Raw genomic sequence first — 26,341 nt, forward strand, 5'->3', positions numbered from 1 at the left:
TGTATCTCAAACTTCCCTTTATGTGTAATTCTCTAGACAAGATTTTCACCTACTTCAGTAATGTAGACAAGTCAGCAAATTAAAAATCAACTTGCTTTTACCTCCAGAATTTTATCAACTCCATAAATGTTATATAATCTAGGAGACATTCACTTTTTTGGTGTTATGGCATTTCATCCGGACAAACTACGCGTAGACGTTAGATCAATGGCTCAGAAAAGTCTGCATATCAGGACAGTCTCCTCTGCAAAGTTCAGACTTTGCAAAGTCCAGATCTTACCATGATTCCACCCATGGCTCTGCTAACCATGCCAAGGCTTCTCTGTCCTCACAGATAACTACCCTGTCCTCCCATACCTCTCTGTATGAATGATCTTCAGAAGTCTTGGGAACCTGAAGTCCTGAAGACTGGATGGGTGGAAAGCCCTAGGAAACAGGATCTTGGCTGCCAGTGTTCCTTTTTAAAAATTTCACATGTGTATGCTTCCAGGACAATGGTCAACCAGGGTTAAAGCCAGTCAGCTGAAACACCGTCACTGGCCAGAATGAGAATCCCCTTTGCTGAGCTCTTGAGCTTGAGGCTCTGTCATCCCACTACCCATGCTTTTCGGGTGAACACTGGCACACAAGAGCTCAAGAAACAGAGCAGAAGAAACCAGGCACAGAAGACAGTCTCCCTTTTCATGCTTTAATCCCATACCCTGTGCTCCATGGATGGAGGGAATGGTCTCCCCAGTCCTGGCCATGTCCACAATCAGAGCAGGTAAGGTTCATAAGTATTCAGCCTCAGCTCCACAGAACCTCTACCAGACAACAGAGACCCTTGGGCCATGAGATCCTATGCTTTAGTTCTTACATGAAAATGAAATCATGTAAGAAAAAGCAAACAATGCCGATATCAAAGCCATTTACTCCTGGTAAATTCTTCAGGGTCCCAGGTCTCCCTGATGTCAGAGTGTGAGGCAGGGAAGATGAGGGTGGGGAGTCAGGAGAATAGTCTAGATGGCCTTGGTCAGCAGCAACAGCTCTTTCTTAATTTTCCCATAATTTGAGCTCAGATCTTCTCCAGTTCCCTTCATGTAAATAAAGTGAGCCTGTCCATCATGATTCTACAATTGTTAAGAGTGCCTTTGTCAGCTGATACCATCTCAAAAATCCCCGCACAAACCCATGTGACAAGGATGGGGTGGGTGGGCTTGTGTATACGTGGAAATGTAAATGATTTCACCATGATTTTAATCAGACTTTACTGAATCCCACGGCACCCAAATGCTACATCCCACTTGTGGCAGAATAAGTGCCAGGGACAAAACCAAGAAACTGGGAGGCCCATCATGAGCCTCCTCACAGGAGAAACACCCACGAGGAAAGAGGCTGCTGACTGGGCCCCCCTTTCAAGCAGTGTCTGGCACCTGGTGTCGTTTTGACCTCGGAGAGGAGAGCAGCCTGACGAGATCTACATGAAGCTGCCTTCATGTTTCTGCCCATCAAATGCTACTCACACCTCTCCCCAGAGTCAAAGGAAAGTGCATGGTGAGGAAGTGAACCAGTGAGAGGTTTGTACAGGTAACCTGTAGGGTGAGGCAGAGCCATCTAGACATGGTTCTCCTGCCCTGACTTCAGGGCTGTGTGCTTTAAGGTTTGAGCCCAGGGAGGACGGCATCGTAAAGGCTGGTCCCTCACCAACCCGGAGGATTGGTCCTGGGCCACTTCAAAGCTGAGGCTGTTAAATCATCTTCAGGATGGGGGCAAGTATAATAAGCCCGACCTCTTACGTCTTCTACTCCCCCTGCTTCACACCTGTCAGGCGGAGGCAGAAGCCTTTTAGCCAAGGAGAGGCCTCATTTCAGGCGAACTTTGGGAAGAATGTCTCCTCAAGGTGTGGAGGAAGGCTGAGAGGTCCTGCCTGGGGCTAATTTAGCTGCGGGAAGGTGTCATCAGACTTGGGCAGGTCAGGCAGACGCCCTAGACAAGGTCTCCTCTAGCAGACAAGAGGGCCTCTCCCAGCCCGTCCCCGGGAGAAGGCCGAAGGCAGTTGTCCCCGCCTGAGGCCCTGGCTAGGAGGCCTTTTGTGAATGGGTCCTCTGGTGCCTGATTAAGTGGTAGCCTCTGCTGAAGCTCTTCCCGCAGGTAGGGCACGTGAACGGCTTCTCGCCTGTGTGTGTCCGCTGGTGCCTGACGAGGTGGTCCCTCCGGCTGAAGCTCTTCCCGCACTCGCCGCAGCGGCAGGGCCTCACCGAGGCGTGTCCCCGCAGGTGCTTGGCGAAGGCGGCGCTGTGGCTGAAGCAGCGGCCGCACTCGCTGCACAGGTACAGCTCCTCGGCCGCGTGCGTCTTCCGGTGGGCCAGGTACCGCCTGTGGTCGCTGAAGTCCTCGCCGCACTCGCCGCACAGGTAGGGCTTGCCTCCGAGGTGGATTCTTTGGTGGGTGGTGAGCACGGATTTCTGGCTGAAGCTTTTGCCACAGATGGTACAGAAGAAGGGCTTCTCTCCCGTGTGCGTCCTCTGGTGCCTGACGAGGTCGGAAGTCCAGCGGAAGTGCTTTCCGCAGTCCTGACACCTATAGGGTTTCTCCACGGGTGGGGTTCTCTCGGCCTGGCCCAGAGGAGCAGCCTCACCCAGATTCCTCCGGTTTAGCGGGTATTTGTGAGGAACGTTCATCCTGTGTACCTTCTGGTGCCTGGCGAGATGGGAGCTCCGTGTGTAGCTCTTCCCACACTCCATGCATTTATAGGGTTTCTCTCCCGTGTGAGTTCTCAGGTGTCGAATGAGGTGAGAGTTACAAGTGAAACTCTTTCCACACACAGGACAGTCATGATGTCTCCCTAACAGGGGGTGGACAGACATGGTTTCCTGAAGATTCGTTGAACTATTGACTTGAGAAATCTTTGTGCTGAATCTTCTTTCATTAAGTTTCCCAGAATCATCCTCAAAGACTATTTCCCAGTCTGGAGTTTGGTGAATTTCTGCATCTCCCGACACAGACCTGTGTGGATCCTCCAAACTCAGATCTTCTTGCTCAGGACACTCCTCCTCCTCGTCACTCCTGTCTCCTGTAGAAACAGAGATGAGAAGGGAGGAGATTACAGAGGTAGAAGGTGTGTCTTCTGCACAGTGGAGAGAGTTTTACACTGTTCTGAAAGGTCAGGACCATATAGAGAGAAACTCATCTTTCTCAACTGCAGAGGCTAGAAAAAAGAAGTAACTGGTCAACTGTATGCCTGTTGTAATTTGAGCAGTGTCTTACATGTTATCTCATGCTGGCAACAGCCTTCATGTGGACAAATATTATCATCCTCCTTTCACAGATGTGGAGGGACTTTACCGGTGGTCTAGTGGTTAAGAATCCACCTTTAAATGCAGGGGACGTGGGTTCGATCCTTGGTTGGGGAACTAAGATCCCACATGCAGTGAGGCGACTAAGCCTGTGTACCACAACTAGAGAAGTCTGTGTGCAGAACGAATGTGGAGACTGGGGATCAAGAGTCTGTGTAAATGCTTAAAAAATGGTATAGCTGCAATTCTAAAAGTTTCCTTTTTTTCCTGTCACCATTTTGTATTACACATCCCTGAAACCAATGATAGGTGTGAAGCGGGGAGAAAAGACAGAATGTTTGGCTTCAGAGGGAGACAGTGGTGCTGGCTGAGCCATTAGAAGAACCAGAAAGAGGGGCTCTCCAGAGGGCGAGGGAAACACTGACCAGAGGAACTGGCAGCCGAGGGGTGGGGGTGGGGCAGATCCCCTGACACTCCTCACCTGTGTAGGTGAAACTTAGAATTTCTGGCTCTTCAGGCTCCTGAGGCTCTGGGACATCTGGGACCAGAGGCTCTTCTTCTCTGACATGGGAGATCTCGTCTAGTCTGGGGATTGGAAAGGCTGCTCAAAAGAGGGAAACAGGACATCACGATTGGCTCAACAGTCCCCTGGGTCAAGAGCAGATCTTTTCTGTTCGGTAGACTGAAGAAAAATCCCATAGGCAAGCCATTCAAACCTTCCGTCTCTTTAGCTTGAGCCCCTGACAGGAACTGTGTATCTCTTGCCTTTCACCAGCAACTCAGTAATCACACAACTGGCAGTGTTACCCTCTTTTCCTATATTCAAGTAAGTAGAATACTCCAAACTTTTATTGCTTGCTTCAAAACTGATATGCTTACCTACTCACACTAAACTAAAACTCACACTAAAACTATAATATTACAGTTCTACTTTCTTGTTAGAGATTTCCAACTGCTTTCTAGGCATTTTCTCTTCCCTTTAATTTCGAAAGCTATCATCTTCTTCAGCTGTCCTTTCATGTCACTGGTGGGGTCAGCGTAAGAGAAGTGTAGTACGTACAGTCGAAGGTCTAAGACACCCTCAGTTTCCAACAAGAGGAAGATCTTTGTGCTCAGGACACTCTAGAAACACTTGAAATTCCTTACACAGGGAGACCACGATTCCGCAGTCTTCTTCCAAGACGTATTCCCCATAGAACTCTTTCTGGGTTGGATCCAGATCACTCCACTGATCCTGGGAGAAGCACACGGCAACATCCTTGAAAGTGACCAAGCCCTGAAACAACACAAGGATTCCATTACAATGTGATGCTTCATGGAGCCTCATATCTAATTCCTGGAATGAAGGTCATTGGTACACGCACAGTCCATCCAAGAGACAGAGAAACTCAAACGGGACACCTGGTTCTCTTTCAGGACACCTGTGTTTCATTTTCTGTTGCTGTTTCCCAAGTTTCTGCTCTTGCAACTGACCCTCTTCTTGTTCTCTCCAATCCAACCACTTCCCCTCAGCACCAGACTACACTGTTCTTCCTGAGGATATTATTTACAATATGAGAAAGGTCTTGGAAGTCATCATTCTAATGCTATCTATATCTCTGCGAAAAATTCATCTTTTCTAGGACGTTCTTCCTAATTGCCCTTACCTAATCATGCACCACTTATACAGTCTACCTAGCATCAACAGGACTTCCCTCTTCAGCTCTACAATCTAAAAACAAGGATGAGCTCTATTCCTTTATTCTCCAGCCACTCAGCTTAGTTTCAGGGCTCCTGACCTGGTGAACTCTTCATGAATGCCATGGCCTGACTGAATGAGTCCCTAGGAGAGAACAGCAACCAAAATAAAAAATCGATTTTGCAGGCCAGTCGGTCACCCTTACAAATGACTGTCAAGTTTATTTCTTAAAATAAAAAACAAATTCTCAGTTTGACAACTTCAAAGTTGTACCAGAGTTTTCCCAAAACAACCCCATTTTGTTAGTCCGTCAGGTCAGTGGCAGATCAAGAGGCTCTGGAGCCTGCAGATCCAACTAAGAAGTTCTTCTGAGATGCAGATCCTCCCCTTTCAGACACGTGCGGAACTCAAAGCTTAACCTGGCAACAGACAATGGAAGCCTGTATCCTGTCTGACCTGTTCAGCATACGGCTAATGCTCAATGGTTCCTCGAATTCCCTGCGGTGCAGACGGAAATGAAGGCGCACCTGTGACAGAGCAGTGAGAAGAGCGACCATCTCAGCGTTTCCAGGGTTCATCTCTTCAGGAAGCGCTGGGTCCTGGGGCACTGGAACCTCTAAGAAGACAGGAAGAGGATGGTCAGTCACGTGCAAGGCAGCCTTATAACCAGCAAAGAGCTGAGCATCCCCCATGGTCTCTGGTGGGAAGGGTGGGGTTGTGACATTGGTCTAAGAATAATTTGAGTCACCCCAAAGCTGCCACCTATAACGTTACGGGAATGCCAGGGGAATAACCAAGAGTTCTATTGTCCGCGGTGGCCCTGCTCTCGCGAGACTACGGCTAGTACCGCCTCCTTTCAACACCTGCGTCCTGTGGCTTGCTCCACTCATGCTCTACCAGCCTCCCGGTCTGAGAGCAACACCCCCACCCCTCACTCAGCCATGACCCCCCCTTCCTGCGGGCTTCCCACCGCTCTCCTGCAGGGGCTGGAGCTCCGACTCCTGGCACGGGGTCTGCTCTTCTGATGCCCCCAGATCTGGGCTCTGTGTGGTCTCCTCACGGAGCTCCTCGGGGGTCAAGGTCTGTGCAGGGTCCTGCAGCTCACTAGGTGACCCGGGCTCTGCTCCTGGAGGCACTGTCTCCTCGGACAGGACTTCCTGGCCGTGAACATGGACAGTCACCTGGGAACAATTCCAACTTCCAGTCACCGCTGAGTCAGGATAAAGTCCTGGGTGTCACAGGGCTCACATCAGGAGAAGCTGCCATCGGAAAACTCCCAGGGAGGCCCAGGAGAAGAGGGGAAGTCCATTCCCCCTGGTGTGTGCGAGGGGAAGCTCAGGTTACTGTCGTCAGAACAACGGGCGGGGGCGGGGGGGGAGCGCGCGGGACATTCAGATACCTCTCTGTTCTCTTTTTGCCCTCAACCCTGCCCATCACTGGGGCTCTGAGGTGCCATTCTTCCCATCACCCTCTCTGCTGTCTTAGGAGGGGCCTCTCTGAGTGAGGGGCTGAGAACCTCTGAGGAAGTCACAGAATTCTCCCCCCCAGGAAAATGAGGTTCAATACCCAAAGGGAAAAGGAAAGCGGTATCACCCTTGGTGATGAGGCCGCAAAGACGGTCCCCAGGCAGGTGTTTCAAGAACCAGGAAGTCACACACACAAACACACACACTCCGCTGTCCCATGGGGCGTATGGATGTAGGTGCAACCCAAGGGCAGAGCCAGTTAAAGTTTACGGGGTGATTTCTGTGAGCCCTAGCCATCCTTCCAGCGGGTAGACCCCCTCCGCATCACACAGATCAGGACTCCCCCTCCTCACCCACCGCCTTGGTCTCCTGGGCTGTTTCTGCAAACCCTCCACCAGGGTCACGGCCTCCTCGCCGCTCTCGGGCCGCTGGCCCCGCACCCAGCTCTGCAGCTCCCCGGGCAGGACGGTGAGGAACTGCTCGAGCACCAGCAGCTCCAGGATCTGCTCCTTCGTCCTCCGCTCTGGCCTCAGCCACTGACGACACAGTTCTCGGAGGCGGATGAGGGCTTCCCGCGGGCTGGCTGCTTCCTGGTAGCGGAAGCGCCGGAAGTTCTGGTGCGACGTCTCGAGCACAGGGTCATCCCTCTGTGAGACAGACTCTGGCCCACAGGGGAAGTCGTCTTCCAGCTTTACCATGAGAATTCCCTCCTCTTCCCAAAGATCCTGGTCCTCCGGCTCCAAGGCAGTAGCCATTGTCTGGCTCTAAGGTGGCCTCACACCATCGAGAGCTCACACAGTTCCCCCTCTATCAGCCTGCGCGAATCCAGGAGTTTCTCCCAAGGGACCTGGGGTAGAGAAGTGAAAATAGACAACAGGCTAAGCATGAAGGTACCCACAGGAGTCACAGTTCTGACCTCAGTCTTAATCCTGTATACATAATACTCCCGAACTCAAGTTCCCATTCCCCTAATCTCTGTAACACACTCTGTACATAGACCTAGTTGGAATAGGAAAATCCGTGTCTGAAGGAATGTTCTCCCATTCCTTTTTCTAGGCAAGGGTCACACCTCATGCAAAAACAGAAAAATACTGCATTTCTATTTCATAAAATCTGTGAAACTTAAAGGAAAACAGTAGGAGAAAGGATACTTAAAACTGCCTGCTAAAAATGTGGTATTGACCACAATCTGTTTTACAAATACACACACATGCTGACACATACATGGGGATATATGTTCCAAGAAGTGACATATCAATAGGCCTGAAATAGAGAAGACTTAATGGAGGTTCAGTGAACCGAATCACATTCCGTTATCAATTTCTTTTGTAAAGTGGGGACTCTCAGAGATTTGAGGGGAGGACTGTATGAGGTAACAGTGAGGAAAGCCACAGAAACAGCGGCTGGCACACAGGCACCCCCTGAAGTGACCCTCCTCTTAAGATGTCTTTGGGAGACCTACAGACCCTTAAACCTGAATGCTGAAAACTAAATTCATGATTCTTACTCCCAAATCCACCCCTCTTCCTGGTATCCTCTGTTGGTTGAGATCATCACTTTGTTAAGTAAACACTCAACTTTATAATCTTTGGATTCAATGTTGATTCTTCCCCATTGCTTATAGCTCATTAAACCAGTTCTGCCTCTTAAGCCTCTAAGTCTGTTTCCTCCTGTTTGGGCCCTCACCTCTTGCCTGGACTACTGCCACGACTTCCTCATTGGGAGTCCTGTAGCAGTCAGCTATGAGCAGAGTGCAACAAGTTCACCAGCTGAGCTTTTGCAGAACACAGAATCACAGAGCATTCTTCTGGACACTCTGATTCAAGTCAGTCTAGACAACTGTATCATTAAGAAATGCTACATATGGTTCTGAAGTGCATCCTGGTTGAGAAACACCTAAAGTGTCTATGATTAAGATTGGGAGTCCTAGAGTCAGAAAGTCAGACTGTCAGGGTTTGAATCCTTGCTCTACTGTTTAAGAGGTGTGGGGGCCATGGTCCATTTTTATCCTCCTTCTGCCTGTTTTCCTATTTCCAGAATGGAGGTAAGGATGGAATCCATCTAACAGGGTTACTATGAGGAGTATCTGTGAAGTGCTTAGAAGAGCAATGGTGCCCCAATGTTAACTATTATCTTTCTGAATTATAGTTACAACGGCATCACCCAATATTTTAAAATAGTAACTTTGTAAGTAAGATCAGTTCCAAAATCCTCTGCATGGCACATGAAGCCCTTCACAACCAGCCTCTGTTTACTTTTCAGGGCTCGTATCCTCCCCTTTTCTCTGTGGCACCTGCTATAATGAATGCATTGCTCACCTCCCTACAATGGGGTGTCTTTACAGACCTCCAAGTCCCTAAGAGTCTGTTCCTTATGTATGGAAAACTCCCACCCCCGATGCTGCATGTGTGCTCTTATTCCTTCTTCATTTCCGGGATTTGCAGTTTAGGTCTTAATCAGTTTTCTGAATTACTGCAGCTGCCTCTACACATGAGCTACCTGTCTCCAGGTTCATTACTTTTAAGTTACCAACCATCATTATCACCAGAGTGAGTGCCCTTTGCAAATCTGGTCCTGTCCCTTCCTTATTTAAGATATTCAATCACTCCTGTCTTGTAACTGAAATATGAACTTCTAAGGGTTATGTATTAGGTTGGCCTTCATCTTGTTACTCCTTTGCCTTCCTCTCCTATCCTTTCAAACACACACACAGAGTGCATGTGAAGCACACAAAAGCTCTGTGCTCTTTGTCCTCTCCACATGCAGTTCCTTCAGAATCTTGACCCTTCATTAGGTTAAACTTGTCTTTCAAGACATAGATAAGGCTTCATGTTTTCTGAGATGCTTTCTTTGAACCCATTCCCTGGCCCTTAAGCATGGTTAGGAATCACTGCTTCCCTAGCTATCTAAGCACATCTGTATCTCAAATCTGCCATATCACACAGCCATCACCTATCTTTCCTGTGAAACTTCTTGAAGTAGGGAACTGTGCTGTGATCAATCTCCAATACCTGTAAGAAATCGCACAATAAATGCATTTAAATGAGTAAGTCTCCACTTTGAAGTTTCCTTCCTACATTAACAGGATGAAAGTCTTTCCCACTGTAAGTTTCTATTCTCTTTTATTCACCAAATCTTGTTAAATCTATGTTCTAAATCTTTCAAATTCATCCATCTCATCTCCTCTGCCATTCCCTTAGTCAAAGCTTGATGACCCACTAACCCCTACGGCCACAGCGGCATGTGTGTGGGATGAAGTACCTGGTACAAATCTCACCAGTGTCCTCCTGATGGCTGCCCCTACCACCACTTTCCGTGTGCAACCTGAGGGGTTCTTCATGTCCCCATCTTTTTCTGCTTCGCCCCTGGAGAAGGAAATGGCAACCCACTCCATTGTTCTTGCCTGGAGGATCCCATGGACAGAGGAGCCTAGTGGGATACAGTCCATGGGGTTGCAGAGTCAAATACGACTCAGCAACTAAGCATCTATGCACAATTGCCCCAGGTGTATCTCAAGGTCAGTAATCCTCTCTTTTTAAACTTTTTGACCACACCACATGGCACGTGAAGTCTTAGTTCCATGACCAGGGATTGAACCCACGTCCCTTGCATTGGAAGGGGAGTCCTAACCACTGGACCACCAGGGAAGTCCTAGCAATTCATTCGTAACAGCTGTAACATGCTGTCTAATGTGCAATGCTGCCCATTAATGACCACATTACTCATTCTTAAAATCTGTATCTCAAAGCAATTTTCATTCAGGCTCACTTCATTTTTCCAATACCTGAAAACATGTACTAAGTAATTTCATGGTCTATTCTAGAAAGTTCCATAATTAACAGATCTCCCTGGGCTAATTTTCCTATGTATTAAATCCGCTCTACCTCATGGTGGTTTTTCTTCATGGGCAGTTTGTATTTTTTTTAAATGCTTTTGCCCATTTTCTTTGGGAGACCTGAGAGCCCTAGGTTACAAAAGTGAGCCCTTTGAATGAAATTTCATTTGCTTCTACCCAAGTACTAGTGGTTTCAATGATCTTAACTTCTCAGAGCATTTCCTGAATCATGTTGACAGTGTGTTATTTAGGCCTAAGCCTCTGACCCAAGGCTATAAAGGCCTATACTTCCCTTGCCCTTCCGTGTGAGCAGTAGACACACTTTCACAGGAGTAGCTCTTCCAGGCTCCAGGCTGGCAGATGGTTCAACTCCATATTCCTCCCCTGTCCCCACCAGTCCCCCACTCTCATATCTCATTGTTGGGAGTAAGCCTTTATTTTGGTGTGAAATCTCCTTGGGCTGTGGTGGAGTCAAGAGTGACTCCCTCCTCCAGCTTTTATTTCTGGAACCTACACATTTACCTTTAGCTTTGTGGAAGGGAGATGGATGAGTGCCAGCATCCTGAAATGGGCAGGAGCCATGTCCACGTCAGTTCCACCTGCAATACTTCAGTAAGGTCTGAGTTAATTTTTTTTTTTTTTAATGTGGACCATTTCTAAAGTCTTTATTGAATTGGTTACAATATTACTTCTGTTTTGTTTTGTGGAATCTTAGCTACCTGACCTGGAGAATCCCAGGGACGGTGGAGCCTGGTAGGCTGCCGTCTATGGGGTCGTGCAGAGTCGGACACGACTGAAGCGACTTAGCAGCAGCAGCAGCAGCAGCAGCTACCTGACCACAGTTTGAACCTGCACACCCTGCACTGGAAGGTGACTTAACCACTGGACCACCAAGGAAGTCCCTGACTAAACTTCCTAACATATAAAATCAGCCAACAGCTCCAGACTGTCCACAGGAGAAAATCTGAACTCCTTATAACTTGACTCTCGAGGCCCTGCAAGACCTGGCCCCTGCCCATCTTTATTCCCATGACTGCTACTCCACTGTCTGCTGCTGCCTGCACGTACAGCTCTCTTTTCTGTGCTCTCACTGGGTTTTTGTTCCTGATGCTGTTGACGCGCCTTGAAATACCCTTTTTACCCCCTTTACTTGGTCAACTTTACTCATCCTTCAGACCTGCTTTTCCTGGACACCCTCCCTGGTCCTCCCAGACTGTTTGCACAGGAACCTAGACCCTGTATCACAGCACACACATCCATCTACCTTATGCATGGCAAGAACCATTCACACTCCTGTTTAATTCACCAGACCACGAAGCTCTGAGGACAGGGCTGGACAGCACCCAGCTCAAGGCTGTCAACAGGTTCCCAGGTAGAGACCACAGAAAGTTCTTTTTAAGTCTTTCTCCAGAAGGACAGATCCAGTGTCTTATTAATTTTTAGTTATCCATTTGTTCAGCAAACTGTGTGCTAGACAGATGGATAAATAAGGAAAAAACACTTGTTATTTGGATTGTGAATAAAACAGAATACTGTCAGTGGTCCCTGAAGTGAGGAAACCACAACTCATCACAAGGAATCTTCAGGTTGCCCTGGGAGAATCCACATATAAGTCACAAGAACTGTGTGTTTGGAAAAGAAAAACAAAGTTATTTTCCTTTGAAGATTTGAATCAACTTTAATAATGACAAAATCAGACATCAAGTAATTTAATGCAACTACAACAATGATTGATGCTTTCAAACCGTGGTGAGGGTCCCTCGGATAGCAAAGAGATCAAATTTGTCAATCCTTAAGGAAATCAACTCGAATATTCATTGGAAGGGCTGATGTTGAAGCTTCAATCCTTTGGTCACCTGATGCGAAGAGCCAACTCACTGGAAAAGACCCTGATGCTGGGAAAGAATGAAGGCAAAAGGAGAAGAGGGTGGCAGAGGATGAGATGGTTAGATAGAATCACCAACTCAATGGACATGAGTTTGAGCAAACTCCAGGAGACAGTGAAGGACAGGGAAGCCTGGCATGCTGCAGTCCATGGGGTCACAAAGAGTTGGACACGACTCACCAACTGAACAGTGATGATTTACCAGGACAATGCCCCCCTACATCTGCAAGGGAGGGGAAGAAGATGGTATTGATATACAGGGTCTCCAGCTTAATGAAGGGATTTCTATTATTACTATCTTAAAAGTCCAAGAACTTCCCCAGCAAAGCCAACCAGGAGCTCTCACTGTTTCCATGTAGCACAGTCCACAGGATTCCCTATTACAGAGTCTATGTGCTATGACAGAGGGTGCTGCTCTTACAGGGCTTTGCTTTCCCCAAAAAGAGAATATAATAGCACCACATAAAACCTGCTTTATTTGCTTGCTTTGTATTTATTTTGGCAGACTAAGAAGATGAGATGGAGGCAAAAGGTCAGCAACAGTGGGGACTTCCCTGGTCGTCCAGTAGCTAAGAGTCTGCTCTCCCAATGCAAAGGGCCTGGGTTCGATCCCTGGTGGGGGAACTAGATCCCACATGCCACAACTAAAGATACTGCATGCTACAACAGAGATCAAAGATCCTGTGTGTCACAACTAAAACCTGGCACAGTCAAATAAGTGAATAAATATTTTTTAAAAATCAGCCAACAGCAGAATAAGGGGAGGCAGAGCCATCCTTCTTGGCACAGGAGATGGAAAGGGAGGAGGTGGGCAGTGCTGTGGGAGGAGTACCAGATTCAGTATCCAGAGATGTATGTCCAGGCCCACATCCCTACGAACCTGGGGTTTCCTAAGACAATGGACACAAGAGTGCTTGTAAAGGATGAAACTCTCTGCAGACAACCACGCCCCTAATACACAGGATTCACTGAGGTATGTGAGAGCTTACAAACTAGTGTGCTGTGCAAATGTTACACGTCAGTACTAGAGACAGAAAATGGACATTGTATTTTATTCTGCCCTTTACGGGATGGGCTACCCTACAAGTGTGCCTAGGAATTCGTTGCCTTTGCTATTCTAATGCATCCCCTCAGTGTCTGTCCTTGGAATGGCTCTACAGTGATAGCTAAAAGCCCAAAACCAAGATGCTACAGAGAGACCGAGAGGCAAGGCCAAAAAAAGTGAAAGACCTGGTTTCAGAAGGCTTGAACATGATGTCTACAGAGATGCTTCATGAGCCTTGGCCCGGGCAGGCCGCATGACCTAGTCTCTTCAGTGTTTCTAAAATGGCTGGGGCAAGACTGGGGAGGAGAGGTGGAGAGGCAAGACCTTTCTCCCATCCGTGGTCCAGCTGTCTCTGTCCCTGAGTGAGTCCCATGCTAGTGAGCTTCCCAGGTGGCTCAGCTGGGATAGAATCCACCTGCTAATGCAGGAGACTCAAGAGACACGGGTTCAATCCCTGAGTCAGGAAGATCCCCTGGAGGAGGAAATGGCAACCCACTCCAGTATTCTTGCCTGGAGAATCCCATAGACAGAGGAGCCAGGCTACAGTCCATGGGGTGGCAAAGAGTCAGACACAACTGAGCACACACACGCATGCACGCGCACACACACACACACACACACACACACGCCAGTGAAGGCCCTAACTCAATCCTACTGACAAGAACAGAACAGTGCAGGCAGTGAAAAGATACCTGGGTCTCTAGCTTAAAATGTTATTACTATGTGGGTGGTTGTAGTCCTGCAGCATCTAACCTAGAGAAAGATAGGATCTACTGAATCTATTTACCGGCAAATAATCTTCAGAAGAAAACAGTGATCAGAGGTTCGAATGATGATATTCAGCTGATACTTAAATCCCTCCCAGTCTCCCTTCTCTGAATGACGCAGGCCCACAGTCTGGAGATGTGAATGTCTGCTCACTGGGGCTAACCTGACCTTGCAACTGCTCCTCCTGTTGTTCCAGAAATCAGCCAACAAAGATTGTTCACTGCCCTTTACCACTCCTGCACTACTCTTTAAAAAAACTAAAGATTACCCACTAAGATCCTCCTACTGGAAAGATTCTTCCACTTTACTGTTAGTTATCCTTAGTCTAATGTCTAACCACACTCTACACAAACTGATTAGGGGCTCTGGAGCCTTAGTCTGAACCCCTCTCCTCATTTATTAGCCAGGGGATACTCCTTAAACCTCAGTCCAAATTTCAGAATGTGGCCAACACTTCACACCTCATATGGTTGTTTAAAGGATAAGTGAAGTAACACACTGGATTGCTTTCAGCACAGAGCTTGGTATAAGGCAGATGCTCCATATATTCTGTTCTCTTTCCTGCAAATTACTTTAAATCCTTTTGGGAAGAAGGCAAGATTTAAATGATGAGCAAAAGTCCTTTATTTCATCATAATGCCAAGAAAAAACATTTTAATGCACAGATTTAAAATCTTGGTCTGTTTACTATTATATCTAAAGTACAGTGTCTAGGGAGTTTTCTGGGCTTCCCTGGTATCTCAGACGGTAAAGAATCTGCCTGTGATGCAGGTGACCCAGGTATGAATCCTGGCTCTGGAAGATCCCTGGAGAAGGAAAATGGCTACCCACTCCAGTATTCTTACCTGGAGAATTCTATGGACAGAGGTAGCCTGGCGGGCTACAGTCCCTGAGGTTGCAGAGTTGGACATGACTGAGTGACTAATACAAGGGAGTTCCCTGGCAGTCCAGTGGTTAGCCCATGTGGTGCTCTCACTGCCATGGCCCAGGTTCGATCCCTGGTCAGGGAACCAAGATCCTGCAAGCCACTCAGTGCAGCCAGAAAAAGAAAAAATAAAGTGTTAAACCAAGACAAGAGTCCTGGCTTTGAAAGCACTTACAAGTGAAGATTAAACAAGGTCCTTAGGACACAGACAGGATGAAAACTTAAAGATAGGCTCTCCTGCCTAAGACCACGTTAGCAACGCTTCTACTTAAATCACAGTTCTGTCCCCTCCCTTGAACAGTAAGAGGCAACCTGAGGCAAATCCAGTGCGTACAGGCATACCCCGTTTTACTGCATTTCATCTTTTTTATGCTTTAGAGATAATGTGGTTTTTTGTTTGTTTCATTTTACCAATTAAAGGTTTGTGGCAACCCTGCCTGGAGCAAGCCATTTTCCCACCAGCATTAGCTCACTTGATGTAATTACATTTTTATAATCTTTGCAATATTTCAAACTTAATTATTTTTATATTTGTTATGGTGATCTGTGATTAGTGATCCTTGATGTTACTACTGCAATTGTTTTGGAGTGCCACAATCTACACTCATATAAGATAGCAAACAATCAATAAATGTGTACTTTTTGACTTCTCCACTGACCAGCTGTTCCCCCATCTCTCTCTTGTCCTATTCCCTTAGACACAATAATATTGAAATTAAGAAAATTAATAACCCTACAGTGGGCCCTAAGTGTTCAAGTGATAGGAAGAGTCACATGTCTCTTGCTTTTTTTTTTTTTTTTTTTTTAATGTCTCTTGCTTTAAATAAAAAACAAGAAATGATTAAACTTGATGAGGAGGGCATGTTCAAAGATAGGACAGGCCAAAAACTATGCTTCCTGCACCAGTTAGCCAAACTGGAAAGCAAAGATAAAGTTCTTGAACAAAATTAAAAGTGCTACTCCAGGGAATTCATAAATATAAGAAAGTGGTGAAAGTTTTAGTGGTTTAGATAGACAATCAAACCAGCCAATTCAAAGGATCGTTGAATCCTTTGAGCCAAAGCTTCATCCAGAGTAAGGCCCTAGCCCTCTTCAATTCTGTGAAGGCCGAGAGAGGTAAGACAGCTGCAAAAGAAGTCTGAAGCTAGGAGAGGTTAGTTCATGAGGTTTAAGGAAAGAAGCCATCTCCATAAAGTGGAAGGAGAAGCTGCAAGTACTGATGAAGAAGCTACAAGTTATCAAGCTCTAGCTAAGAAAATTCATGAAGGTGGCTGCACTAAACAGCCTATTTTCAATGTAAACAAAACAGCCTTTTACTAGAAGTTGTCATCTGGAATTTTCATAGCTACAGTGTGTGTATTCAGTCATGTCTGACTCTTTGCAACCCCATGGACTGTAGCCCACGAGGCTGCCCCATCCATGGGATTGTCCAGGCAAGAATACTGGAGTGGGTTGCCGTTTCCGACTCCAGGGGATCTTCCCGACCCAGGGACTGAACCCACATGTCTTCCGTTTCCTGCACTGGCAAGCGGATTCTCTACCACTGCACCACTGGGAAGCCCTCATAGCTAGACAGAAGTCAATAATTAGCTTTAAAGCATCAAAGGACAGGCTGCCTCTCTTGTTAAGGGTTAATGCAGCTGGAGACTTTCGGTTTAAGCCACTGCTCATTTACTATTCTGAAAATCCTAGGGCCCTTAAGAATCATGTTAAATCAACTCTGCCTATGCCCTATAAATGGAACAAGAAAGCCTGGGTGACACCGCATCTGTCACAACATAGTTTGCTGAATATCTTAAACTCACTGATGAAACCTATTTCTAAGGAAAAAAAAACTTCTTTCAAAATATTACTTCTCATTGACAATGCACCAGGTCACCCAAGAGCTTTGATGATGTACAAGATTAATGTTGTTTTCATGCCTGCTCACACAACAACCATCCCATAGCCCATGGATGAAAGACTAATTTCGGCCTTCAAGTCTTATTATTTAATAGCAAGAGAACTAGAATCAGAAACGGAGCCTGAAGATGTGACTAAATGCTATAATCTCATGATAAAACCTTCATGGGTAAGAAACCTCTTCTTATGTAAGCAAGTGTTTTCCTGGGATGAAATCCACTCTTGGGACAGTGCTGTGAAGACTGTTGCAATGACAAATAAGGATTTAGAATATAACACAGCTTAGTTGATAAAGTAGTGGCAGGGTTTGAGAGAAATGACTTCAATTTTGAAAGAAGTTCTACTGTGGGTAAAATGCTATCAAGCAGCACTGCCTGCCACAGAGAAACTGTTTATGAAAGGAAGTCAACTGATGCAGTAAGCTTCACTGTTGTCTTATTTTAAGAAACTGCCACAGACACCTCAACCTTCAGCCAACAGCAGCCCCATCAGTCACCAGCCATCAATATCAAGGCAAGATCCTCCATCAGCTAAAAGATTATCATTTGCTGAAGAGTCAGATGATGGTTAGCATCTTTTTTTTTTAGCAATAAAGCCTTTTAAAATTAAGGTATATACATTTTTTTTAGACATAATGCTATTGCATACAACTGATTACAGTACAGTGGAAACAGAATTTTTTGGGAAACCAAAAGAATTCATGTGTTTTTACTGTGGGATCTCCTTTATTGCAGCCATCTGGAGCTGAACCTGTATACCCAAGACAGCCTCTGAAAACCTAACCCAGAAGGCAAAAGAAATGAAAGGGAAAAATTTCACAGACTTCTTGCCTTCTAACACATCATGATCAGTGTGCTTCAAACCATGTTTAAAAACTATTTAAGACAGTCTTGCCATTTAATTTTTTCTGCCTTCATTAGACTCAACATATAAAGACATAAATATCTCCTGCCCCCAAATTTTGTAGCCTTTTGTGATTAGATCAAGGTCTAAAAATGTAATTGAGAGTAAATATAATCATGAAAACTGTAAATAAAGCTATAATAATCACAATATTTCACTTTAGTTTTATTTAAAGTGTTTCCTCAGAGAAGGCGATGGCACCCCACTCCAGTACTCTTGCCTGGAAAATCCCATGGACGGAGGAGCCTGGGAGGCTGCAGCCCATGGGGTCGCGAAGAGTCAGACACGACTGAGTGACTTCACTTTCACTTTTCACCTTCATGCATTGGAGAAGGAAATGGCAACCCACTCCAGTGTTCTTGCCTGGAGAATCCCAGAGACAGGGGAGCCTGGTGGGCTGCCGTCTATGGGGTCACACAGAGTCGGACACGACGGAAGTGACTTAGCAGCAGCAGCAAAGTGTTTCCTATAGGTAGTCAAAGCTACAGTTTTTCCAGTAGTCATATATGGATGTGAGACGTGGACTATAAAGAAAGCTGAGTGCCAAAGAACTGATGGTTTTGAACTCTGGTGCTGAAGACTCTTTGAGAGTCTCTTGGACTGCAAGGAGATCCAACCAGTCCATCCTAAAGGAAATCAGTACTGAATATTCATTGAAAGGACTGATGTTGAAGCTGAAACTCCAATACTTTGGCCACCTGATGCAAAGAACTGACTCATTTGAAAAGACCCTGATGCTGGTAAAGATTTAAGGCGGGAGGAGAAGGGGATGACAGAGGATGAGATAGCTGGATGGCATCACCGAATCGATGGACATGAGTTTGAGCAAGCTCCGGGAGTTGGTGATGTACAGGGAAGCCTGGGGTGCTGCAGTCCATGGGGTCACAAAGAGTCGGACACGACTGAGTAACTGAACTGAACTGATAGGCATGGCCACAGGCCCAGGAGGCACTCCTGTCCCACTGTTGACAGTTCTGCCGTCAGAGGTAGACAACCTGTGTTCTTCTTCCTGGAGATGTATCATCTGGGACAAGTCACATCAACTCATCCTGAAAATGGGGATGATTTTCTAGCTAAAGGTAGAGAGCTGGATCATTTTGAGAAACTATCTGGCTTTTTGTTGGTAACAGAGGAGGAGCTTTGAGGGGTACAAGGATATGTGGCCTCTTTATTGAGTACTTGAGCCATAATTTATTAGTCTGAAGATAGTGAGAGGGATTTATTCAAGAGTTGAGAAGGGCCAGAGGCCAAATACAGGTTGTGAGTCCAGAATTAAACATCCTGCCACCATGAGCCTAGTGGTTAACCTCCAACATGAAGCTAGGCTTTTTAACCTTGCAGGTTTTTACTCAGAGGTGGTTAATAGCCTGAATAAAGCAGGCCAATCTATATGCCTCAGTTTAAAACAGAACATCAAAAACTAATCTGAAGTAGGAAAAACGTGACCACCCAACCTGACACCCACCCTGATGAGGGCAGCAGCTTTTATCTGGCAGCCAAGAGTTAAACTAGCCAAATGCATTTAATTCACTACAACGAATATGGTCAATGTCAATCGCATAGAGGAACCAATATTTAATGAGGAAAAAAAAACCAGGATAATATATTTTGTAAACATAGCCTGACCTGAGGTGTAAATATGAATAATTCAGAATAGTTAATTCAAAAGTCATTCACTATGTTTTTAGTTTTTAATTAATAGTCTGTCAAGATACTCCCTGCTCTGTATCTAGATGACTTCCTCCTGGCTTTGCTCAAGGCTCCCCTCCATATGATGAGATGATGGAAGATGGAACCCACGCCTGCTGGGCCAGAGAAATCGGAGTAGTACCAGGTTTCTGCTGCAGACTACATCACGGTCCTAAAGTAGAAGTAATCACAGGATGCCATTCTTGTGCTGTTTAGTGTCTGTCTCCCACTGTGAGCCCCATCCCTGAAGGCAAGGGCCTCCTTATATATTTTGATATTTCCAGTTCTTCAACACTTTGGCAAACACTTGATTAAAAAAAGATGCTCAATAAATGTGTAATGCATTTAATTAAGTGGCTCACTCCTCTTCCTCCAACTTGAATATTCAGTTGTAGTTCAGAATCAGTGGGTGTCAGGGCTTCTGGGGACAGTTACAGGAATTTGACATCAGCATTTATTTCAATCCCCTGCGGAGAATCAGGTGGCACAGTCATATACTACTTTGTTACAAAGAATTAGTGGAGAGAAACTTCTTTGAGTGAGGAGAAAGGCAGGGGATGACGTTCTATTGAACATCAATTGTGTTTCCCACACAATTCAAGGTGCAGGGCAAAGAAAGATAAAAAAAATCACAGGCCCTGATCCGAAAGAATTTAATGTAGTTAAAAAACAGCAGGGACTTCAATATACTAGGAACTCACAGCAAAACTTGAGAATATGGGTATAAGCTATATGATTGAAATTAAAGCTCCTATTAAAAGAATCAAGAAAATCAAGGGGAAAACTCAACATTTCACCATCAATTTAGCTTAAGATGTTGCACTTGGCTGCAAAGGAGGACATTTTCTTAATTTTAAAAAATGAAAGAACTCAGACCTAAGTGGTTGTATTACCCACACAAGATCTGTTACTAGTTTCAAGCACAGAAGTGCTCACACACAGCTCTTTTGATGCTCAAACCACCGGGACGTGTGAAGAAGTTTGGCCAAAGGCAGTGGTTCTCATTGTGAGAAACCCAGATCAGCAGAGCCAGCACCACAGGACTTGTTAGAAATGCAAATGCTCAAGCCCCAGCTCTGACTTACAGACAGTAACTCGGGGTGGCTCCAGTAACCTGTGGGCCTTCCAGGGGATGACGATGTTTAGTAAGTCTGAGTACCAGTACCAAAAGCAAAGGAAGAAAATCTAAGATATGAGCAGAGGGCGTCCAACTTTTCCAGTGCTGCCCAAATGTAAAGGCAGAAAAGTGTCTAGGACCATTATATGTTTTACGCCTCTGCCAAATAATTGGAAAAATAAAGTTGTAAACCTATAACTTACCTCATCTGTATAGTTTATAATGCTCAAGAGTCCCTCATTTAGTAGTAAACCTTGATATGCACTTGAAATTACTGTCTACTGAAATATAGTATATATAGACTGCAAAAGTGGTACAGAAGGAGAAGAAAGGGGTAAAGATTAGGAATCTCACGCGTTTGGTCCTAGGAAGAAAAGTTCCCGTCCTCCCTCCACCCCTGCCAACCTTCTTACTCGGGACAGTAAAAGCAGAAAGTTACCCAAGACAAATGCCTGCAATCCCTAACCGCTCCCCTGTCATATATCTCCCACTAACAAGCCTCCCATGGCTGCCCCACAATCCTTCCTAAGTGGCTTTCTGGCTCAAGGCCCATAGAGCAGCTTGGAAGAGAAGTTGGAGGGATGAGCGACTCCACTAGCTTTCCTTGTGGCTTCCGAGGGAGGCAGCCTTGGGTGTCACCAGCAGAATGTGGACAGAGAAAAAGCAATAGTCGTAAGCTTAGCCTCTAAGTAGACCCTGGATGTGCTAAGATGTGGGAGCACCCCAGGACCAAGGCAGGCAGGGTTATCAAAGTGACCAGGAGCAAAGAATATTCGTGTCCAGAAAAATTAAAACCTGGCTGACAACTTTCTGAGAAAACGGAACAAATTCATGGCAGACAAACTGACAAACTTTTAGTGAAACCAGACAAACAGCCGGGCCCGGATACTCCCGTTGAGGGTAGCGGTGGTATCGAGAAGTGCCAAAACTGGCTGCTAGGGGTTGGGGGAGGGAAGTTGCAAGTGAAGACAGCAGTCACTGGCTTGAGAAGAGGTTCGGTTCGGTAACAGTGAGCTGAAAAGGCACAGACCAGATGGTCTCCAAAGCCTCCGATGATCACGGGTGATAAAATCACAGGTGAGTGTATTTGCGTGTGTTGCAGCGGAGTTTGTGGCTGGTAAGATGGGATTCGCCAGGACAGGGAGCCTTCGGGAGGACTGCTCGAGCCAGGTGAGAGGCGGGGTGAGAAAAAGCCGCCGGAACTGAAGGGGCCTCGACCACTCCTCCCTCGGTTTCAGGGGGAAGGGGGGCTGTTGGCGCGGAAGCAACGGGAGGTACGAACTAACTGCGTTTCTGCAGGCCTCAAGAGGGGGCGGAGGGCGGTGGCTGCAAAGAAAGAAGCATGGATCGCCATCCACATCCCCGGAGGCTCTAGCTTCGGCCGCCAAGACACACGGGGACCACCACGCCTCGGCCCCCTCCACGCACTGCCGCCACCCCTTCCCCAGGACAGTACGATTCCCCCAGGGCTCCAGGGGGGCGGGGTCTCCGACCCCTCCCCCTCTTCGCCGCTTAGCCCCGCTCAGCCCGCTCCGGCCCGGCCCGGCCCAGCCCCCAGCACTCACGGCTCCAACAGCTCCGGCGGCTCCTCCCCTGCCCCGGCTTCTCCCCCACCCACTCCCGGCAGAGGCAGCGCCGCCGGATCCGAGCCGCGCGGGGCCCGGCGGGTCGGAACACGTGGGGCCTTTGCGCCCGGAACCGGAAACTGCCCTTCGCCCCGCCTCCTCGCCGCGCTGGGGCCTTTCTAGGCTCTGGGAGGATTGGTTGTTTCTCTGTGCTCCCTCGTTCTGGGAGGTCTCTTGTTCACCGGGACGCGAACCCGAGTCAAGGGCTTCAGACATACCGCTTCTGTCCAACTCTCCTGCCCCGCTCTGCAGGGGGACGGGCGATGGGGTTGTGGGGGTAGTGAATTCACACTCGTGACCTTGCGGGGGGGGGGGGGGCTCTTCTTTTTTTCTGTTTAGGCTGTTTTGTTCGTTTAAATTTTGATACCTATATCTTTACCTGTTTTTCTTGATTCCCCCCCACCCCCCACCCCCCGCCTTCTTTGCATCAGGGAAGCATGGAAGAAAAGAACAGTTTAGGGGTTGAATACTGCCTCTTGTAGCTGCCATCAGTTGTAGGGATTCGGACAAATCCACCTCTGAACCTCAGTGTCCATCTTCTTTAATGGGCCAAATAAGACCGTTACTGTAAGAGCTAAATGGTATCTTGTACATGAACCGATTGGAGCGTAGTAGAAGCTTGCTGCTCTGCTGCTCAGCGGCTTCAGTCTTGTCCAGCTCTTTACCACCTCCGTGAACTGTAGCCCTCGAGGCCCCTCTGTCAATGGAGTTTTCCAGGCAAGAATACTGGAGTGGGTTTCAGTTTCCTACTCGTTCTGTGTGTAGGTGTTCATGGTGGAGTTCTGTGTTCATGGTGGAGTCCTCAGTTTGCCATTTTCTCCTAGTGGTGGGGCCAGTGTGAGGAAAGCAGGACACACTCCATCTTGAAGCCTGTCATCCATCTTAAAGCAAGAGGTAAACTGGGCCTGAACCCTGCCCAAGAGTGAGGAAACCGTTGCCAATGAAAATCATATCTCCTGGAGACTTCCCTTCCTACAGATGGCAAACGGATGTTATAGTTGAGGTCAGGCGCGCGCACACACACACACACACACACACACACACACACACACACACGGTTTAACCTTAATTGTTTGTTCTCCTAACACCTACTGTAAAACTCAGTCATATACAACAAAGAGGTTGCTAACATGTAACCAGTCATGTGGGGGGCAAGGGGGGGTGGTATAAAACTGGGTCTCTCAGAAACATCAGGGTCCTTGTTGGGAACTGATTCCCCCGGACCTGCTGGCATAATAAGCTGTACTCCACTGTCTTAAGTGTCCTCTGGGGTGTGTTTTGCGACTCCAGATTCCACAACATTAGCAAGGGGTCTTGGACATCTGTTCATAGTACATACATTTCACCCTTATTCCTTCTATCTTTCTGCATGACATTCCACAGTCTGAATAGCCATTCGCCTAGTGATAATATATGTTGTTTATAATTGTTATCATGGACAGTGTTGTGTCAGTCTGAGTGTGAGCTGGAAAAGAATTTCCGGACACAGAGTATTTCAGAAGGGGGTAGTTTATTAAGAGCAGGGAGCAAAGATTAGGGCCCAACAAATGCAGCGGGCGGACCTCATGACCAACCAGAGACAGCCAATGCTTTTCGTGGGTTAGTAGCCAGTATTTATAGTCTCAACACGAAGAAAATCCTGCTAGGAGGGTAGCATTAGGTAATTGGTTAGGGTGGGTATTTTTGCCTAATACAAAATACCAGGGGTCAGGAAGCCGCCTGGTAGGGATCAGGGGTCTTTTGGCAACGGTAGCTATGGGGCTCATTCAATTCTCAAGATAACCTTAGTGCCGGGCCCTGCCTCTGTGGCCTTGGTATGGGGCTCCACAGACAATACTGTAATAAACATACCCTACATTCATTTATGCAACACTGTCACTAGCATTCTCACAAAGGCTGAGAAATCTATACACTTAATAGCTGTGTATGAGAATCTTCCCTTCTATATCCACATAGTTACTTTATGTTGCCAAATCTGTATATTTTGATCCATTTGTTGGATAAAAGTGACATCTCCTTGTTTTACTTTTCTGTAATTAATATTGTTGAAAAGCAATAAGCCCCAAATAGAGTCATTTGCACCTCAGGATAGCAAACCAAGACTTACTCAAAGTTTCAACTCTTCCAGAAACGTGACCTTTAAAACAGTCAATCTGAAATTGCTTCATCAACACTAGTGAGGTCATTTGCATGATAAAGACCTTCTCCTCAAAGAAGGTAGTCTGGTCCAAAAGAACCCTTTATCCTTTGTTTGCTCATGCAGCTCATACAATCTATATATATCTTCCTATATACATAAAATCATCTCTGGGTTACTTATAATGTGTAATAAGATGTAAATATTTGATAAATAGTTGTATGCGCAATGTAAACACTATGAAAATAGATACTCAGGTGCAGCAAATTCAAGTTTTGCTTTTTGGAAGTTTCTGGATTTTTTTTTTTTTTTTTTTTTGGCCATGTAGCATGTGGGATCTTAGTTTCCTGACCAGGGATCGAAACCACACCCCCTGCTTTGGAAGCAGAGTCTTAGCCACTGGACCGCCAAGGAAGTCCTATCTGGAATTTTTTTCTGAATATTTTTGATCTGTGTTGGTTAAATTCTTGGATACAAAAAACACAGATATAGAGGGCCACCTGCATGCTCCTCTGCCTATTAAAAAAAAACAAAGGAAACTTTGGGCCTACCCAGTACTTGCCCCAGGCCCCAGTTAGTGATTGCTTTTTCAAAGATTCGAAGGGGCAGTGAGGGGCTCGTTCCTCTGCTGGTTTACCTGGTAACTAATGAATCTGCTTGACGTCATTTCCCTCCACCCCCCTCCCTGCCTTGGGAGTGAAGACTGCCACCACGTCCTGCTCCCTGGGCCTATACTTGGTTGGGGTGTTGCTCCAGGAACTGACTTCAGATGTGTAAGACCCCCTATCCATTAAACTGTTGATGGTTCTGTAGTTGACTCTGGGCTCTCTCTTTGTTCTTAAAGCTGGGAAAGTGCAGCCCTTATAGACCTGTGGGGTGCAGCCCAACACTGAGTTAGATCTAGGATAAGGAGAAGTTTTGCACAAATAATGTAGCTAAAGGCAAAGGAGAAAAGGAAAGCTATACCCATTTGAATGCAGAGTTCCAAAGAATAGCAAGGAGAGATAAGAAACCTTCCTCAGTGATCAATGCAAAGAAATAGAGGAAAACAATAGAATGGGAAAGACTAGAGATCTCTTCAAGAAAATTCAAGGTACCAAGGGAACATTTCATACAAAGATGGGCACAATAAAGGACAGAAATGATATGGATCTAACAGAAGCAGAAAATATTAAGAAGAGGTGGCAAGAATACACAGAAGAACTATACAAAAAAGATCTTAATGACCCAGATAACCACAACAGTGTGATCACTCACCTAGAACCAGACATCCTGGAATGAGAAGTCAAGTGGGCCTTAGGAAGCATCACTACCAACAAAACTAGTGGAAGTGATGGAATTCCAGTGAGCTCTTTTAAATACTAAAAGATGATGCTGTGAAAGTGCTGCACTCAATATGCCAGCAAATAGGGAAAACTCAGTAGTGGCCACAGGACTGGAAAAGGTCAGTTTTCATTCCAATCCCAAAGAAAGGCAATGCCAAAGAATGTTCAAACTATCACACAATTGCACTCATCTCACACGCTAGCAAAGTAATGCTCAAAATTCTCCAAGCCAGATGTTCAAGCTGGATTTAGAAAAGGCAGAGGAACCAGAGATCAAATTGCCAACATCTGTTGGATCATCAAAAAAGCAAGAGAGTTCCAGACAAACATCTACTTCTGCTTTATTGACTATGCCAAAGCCTTTGACTGTGTGGATCACAACAAACTGTGGAAAATTCTTAAAGAAATGGCAATATCAGACCACTTTACCTATCTCCTGTATGCAGGTCAAGAAGCAACATGGACATGGAACAACAGACGGGTTCCAAATTGGGAAAATAGTACATCAAGGCTATATATTGTCACCCTGCTTATTTAACTTATATACAGAGTATATCATGTGAAATGCTGTGCTGGCTGAAGAAAAAGCTGGAATCAAGATTGCCAGGAGAAATATCAATAACCTCAAATACACAGATGACTTTCACCCTTATGGCAGAAAGTGAAGAACTAAAGAGCCTCTTGATGAAAGATGAGGGTGAAAAAGCTAGCTTAAAACTCAACATTCAAAAAACTAAGATCATGGCACCTGGTCCCATCACTTCAT

General features: G+C 46.2%; 1 protein-coding gene across 2 annotated transcripts; it reads right to left on the reverse strand.

Annotated features, from left to right (window-relative positions):
- Positions 1-1,233: 1,233 nt before the first annotated feature.
- Positions 1,234-22,179, reverse strand: ZNF202 (zinc finger protein 202). 2 transcript variants are annotated; one of them, XM_061146415.1, is made up of 7 exons: positions 22,054-22,179; positions 6,773-7,266; positions 5,924-6,134; positions 5,481-5,569; positions 4,422-4,551; positions 3,757-3,876; positions 1,234-3,052 (listed from the first exon to the last, which is right to left on the reverse strand). In XM_061146415.1, the coding sequence occupies exons 2-7, from the start codon at positions 7,172-7,174 to the stop codon at positions 2,058-2,060; spliced, it is 1,947 nt and encodes a 648-aa protein (XP_061002398.1). In that variant the 5' UTR covers positions 7,175-7,266; positions 22,054-22,179; the 3' UTR covers positions 1,234-2,057. The 2 variants fall into 2 exon arrangements, with proteins under 2 accessions (XP_061002398.1, XP_061002389.1); XM_061146406.1 differs by lacking the exon at positions 22,054-22,179 and adding an exon at positions 10,777-19,551.
- Positions 22,180-26,341: the final 4,162 nt, after the last annotated feature.

This window comes from Dama dama, chromosome 1 (assembly GCF_033118175.1).
Source record: "Dama dama isolate Ldn47 chromosome 1, ASM3311817v1, whole genome shotgun sequence".
NCBI classification, from domain to species: Eukaryota; Metazoa; Chordata; class Mammalia; order Artiodactyla; family Cervidae; genus Dama; species Dama dama.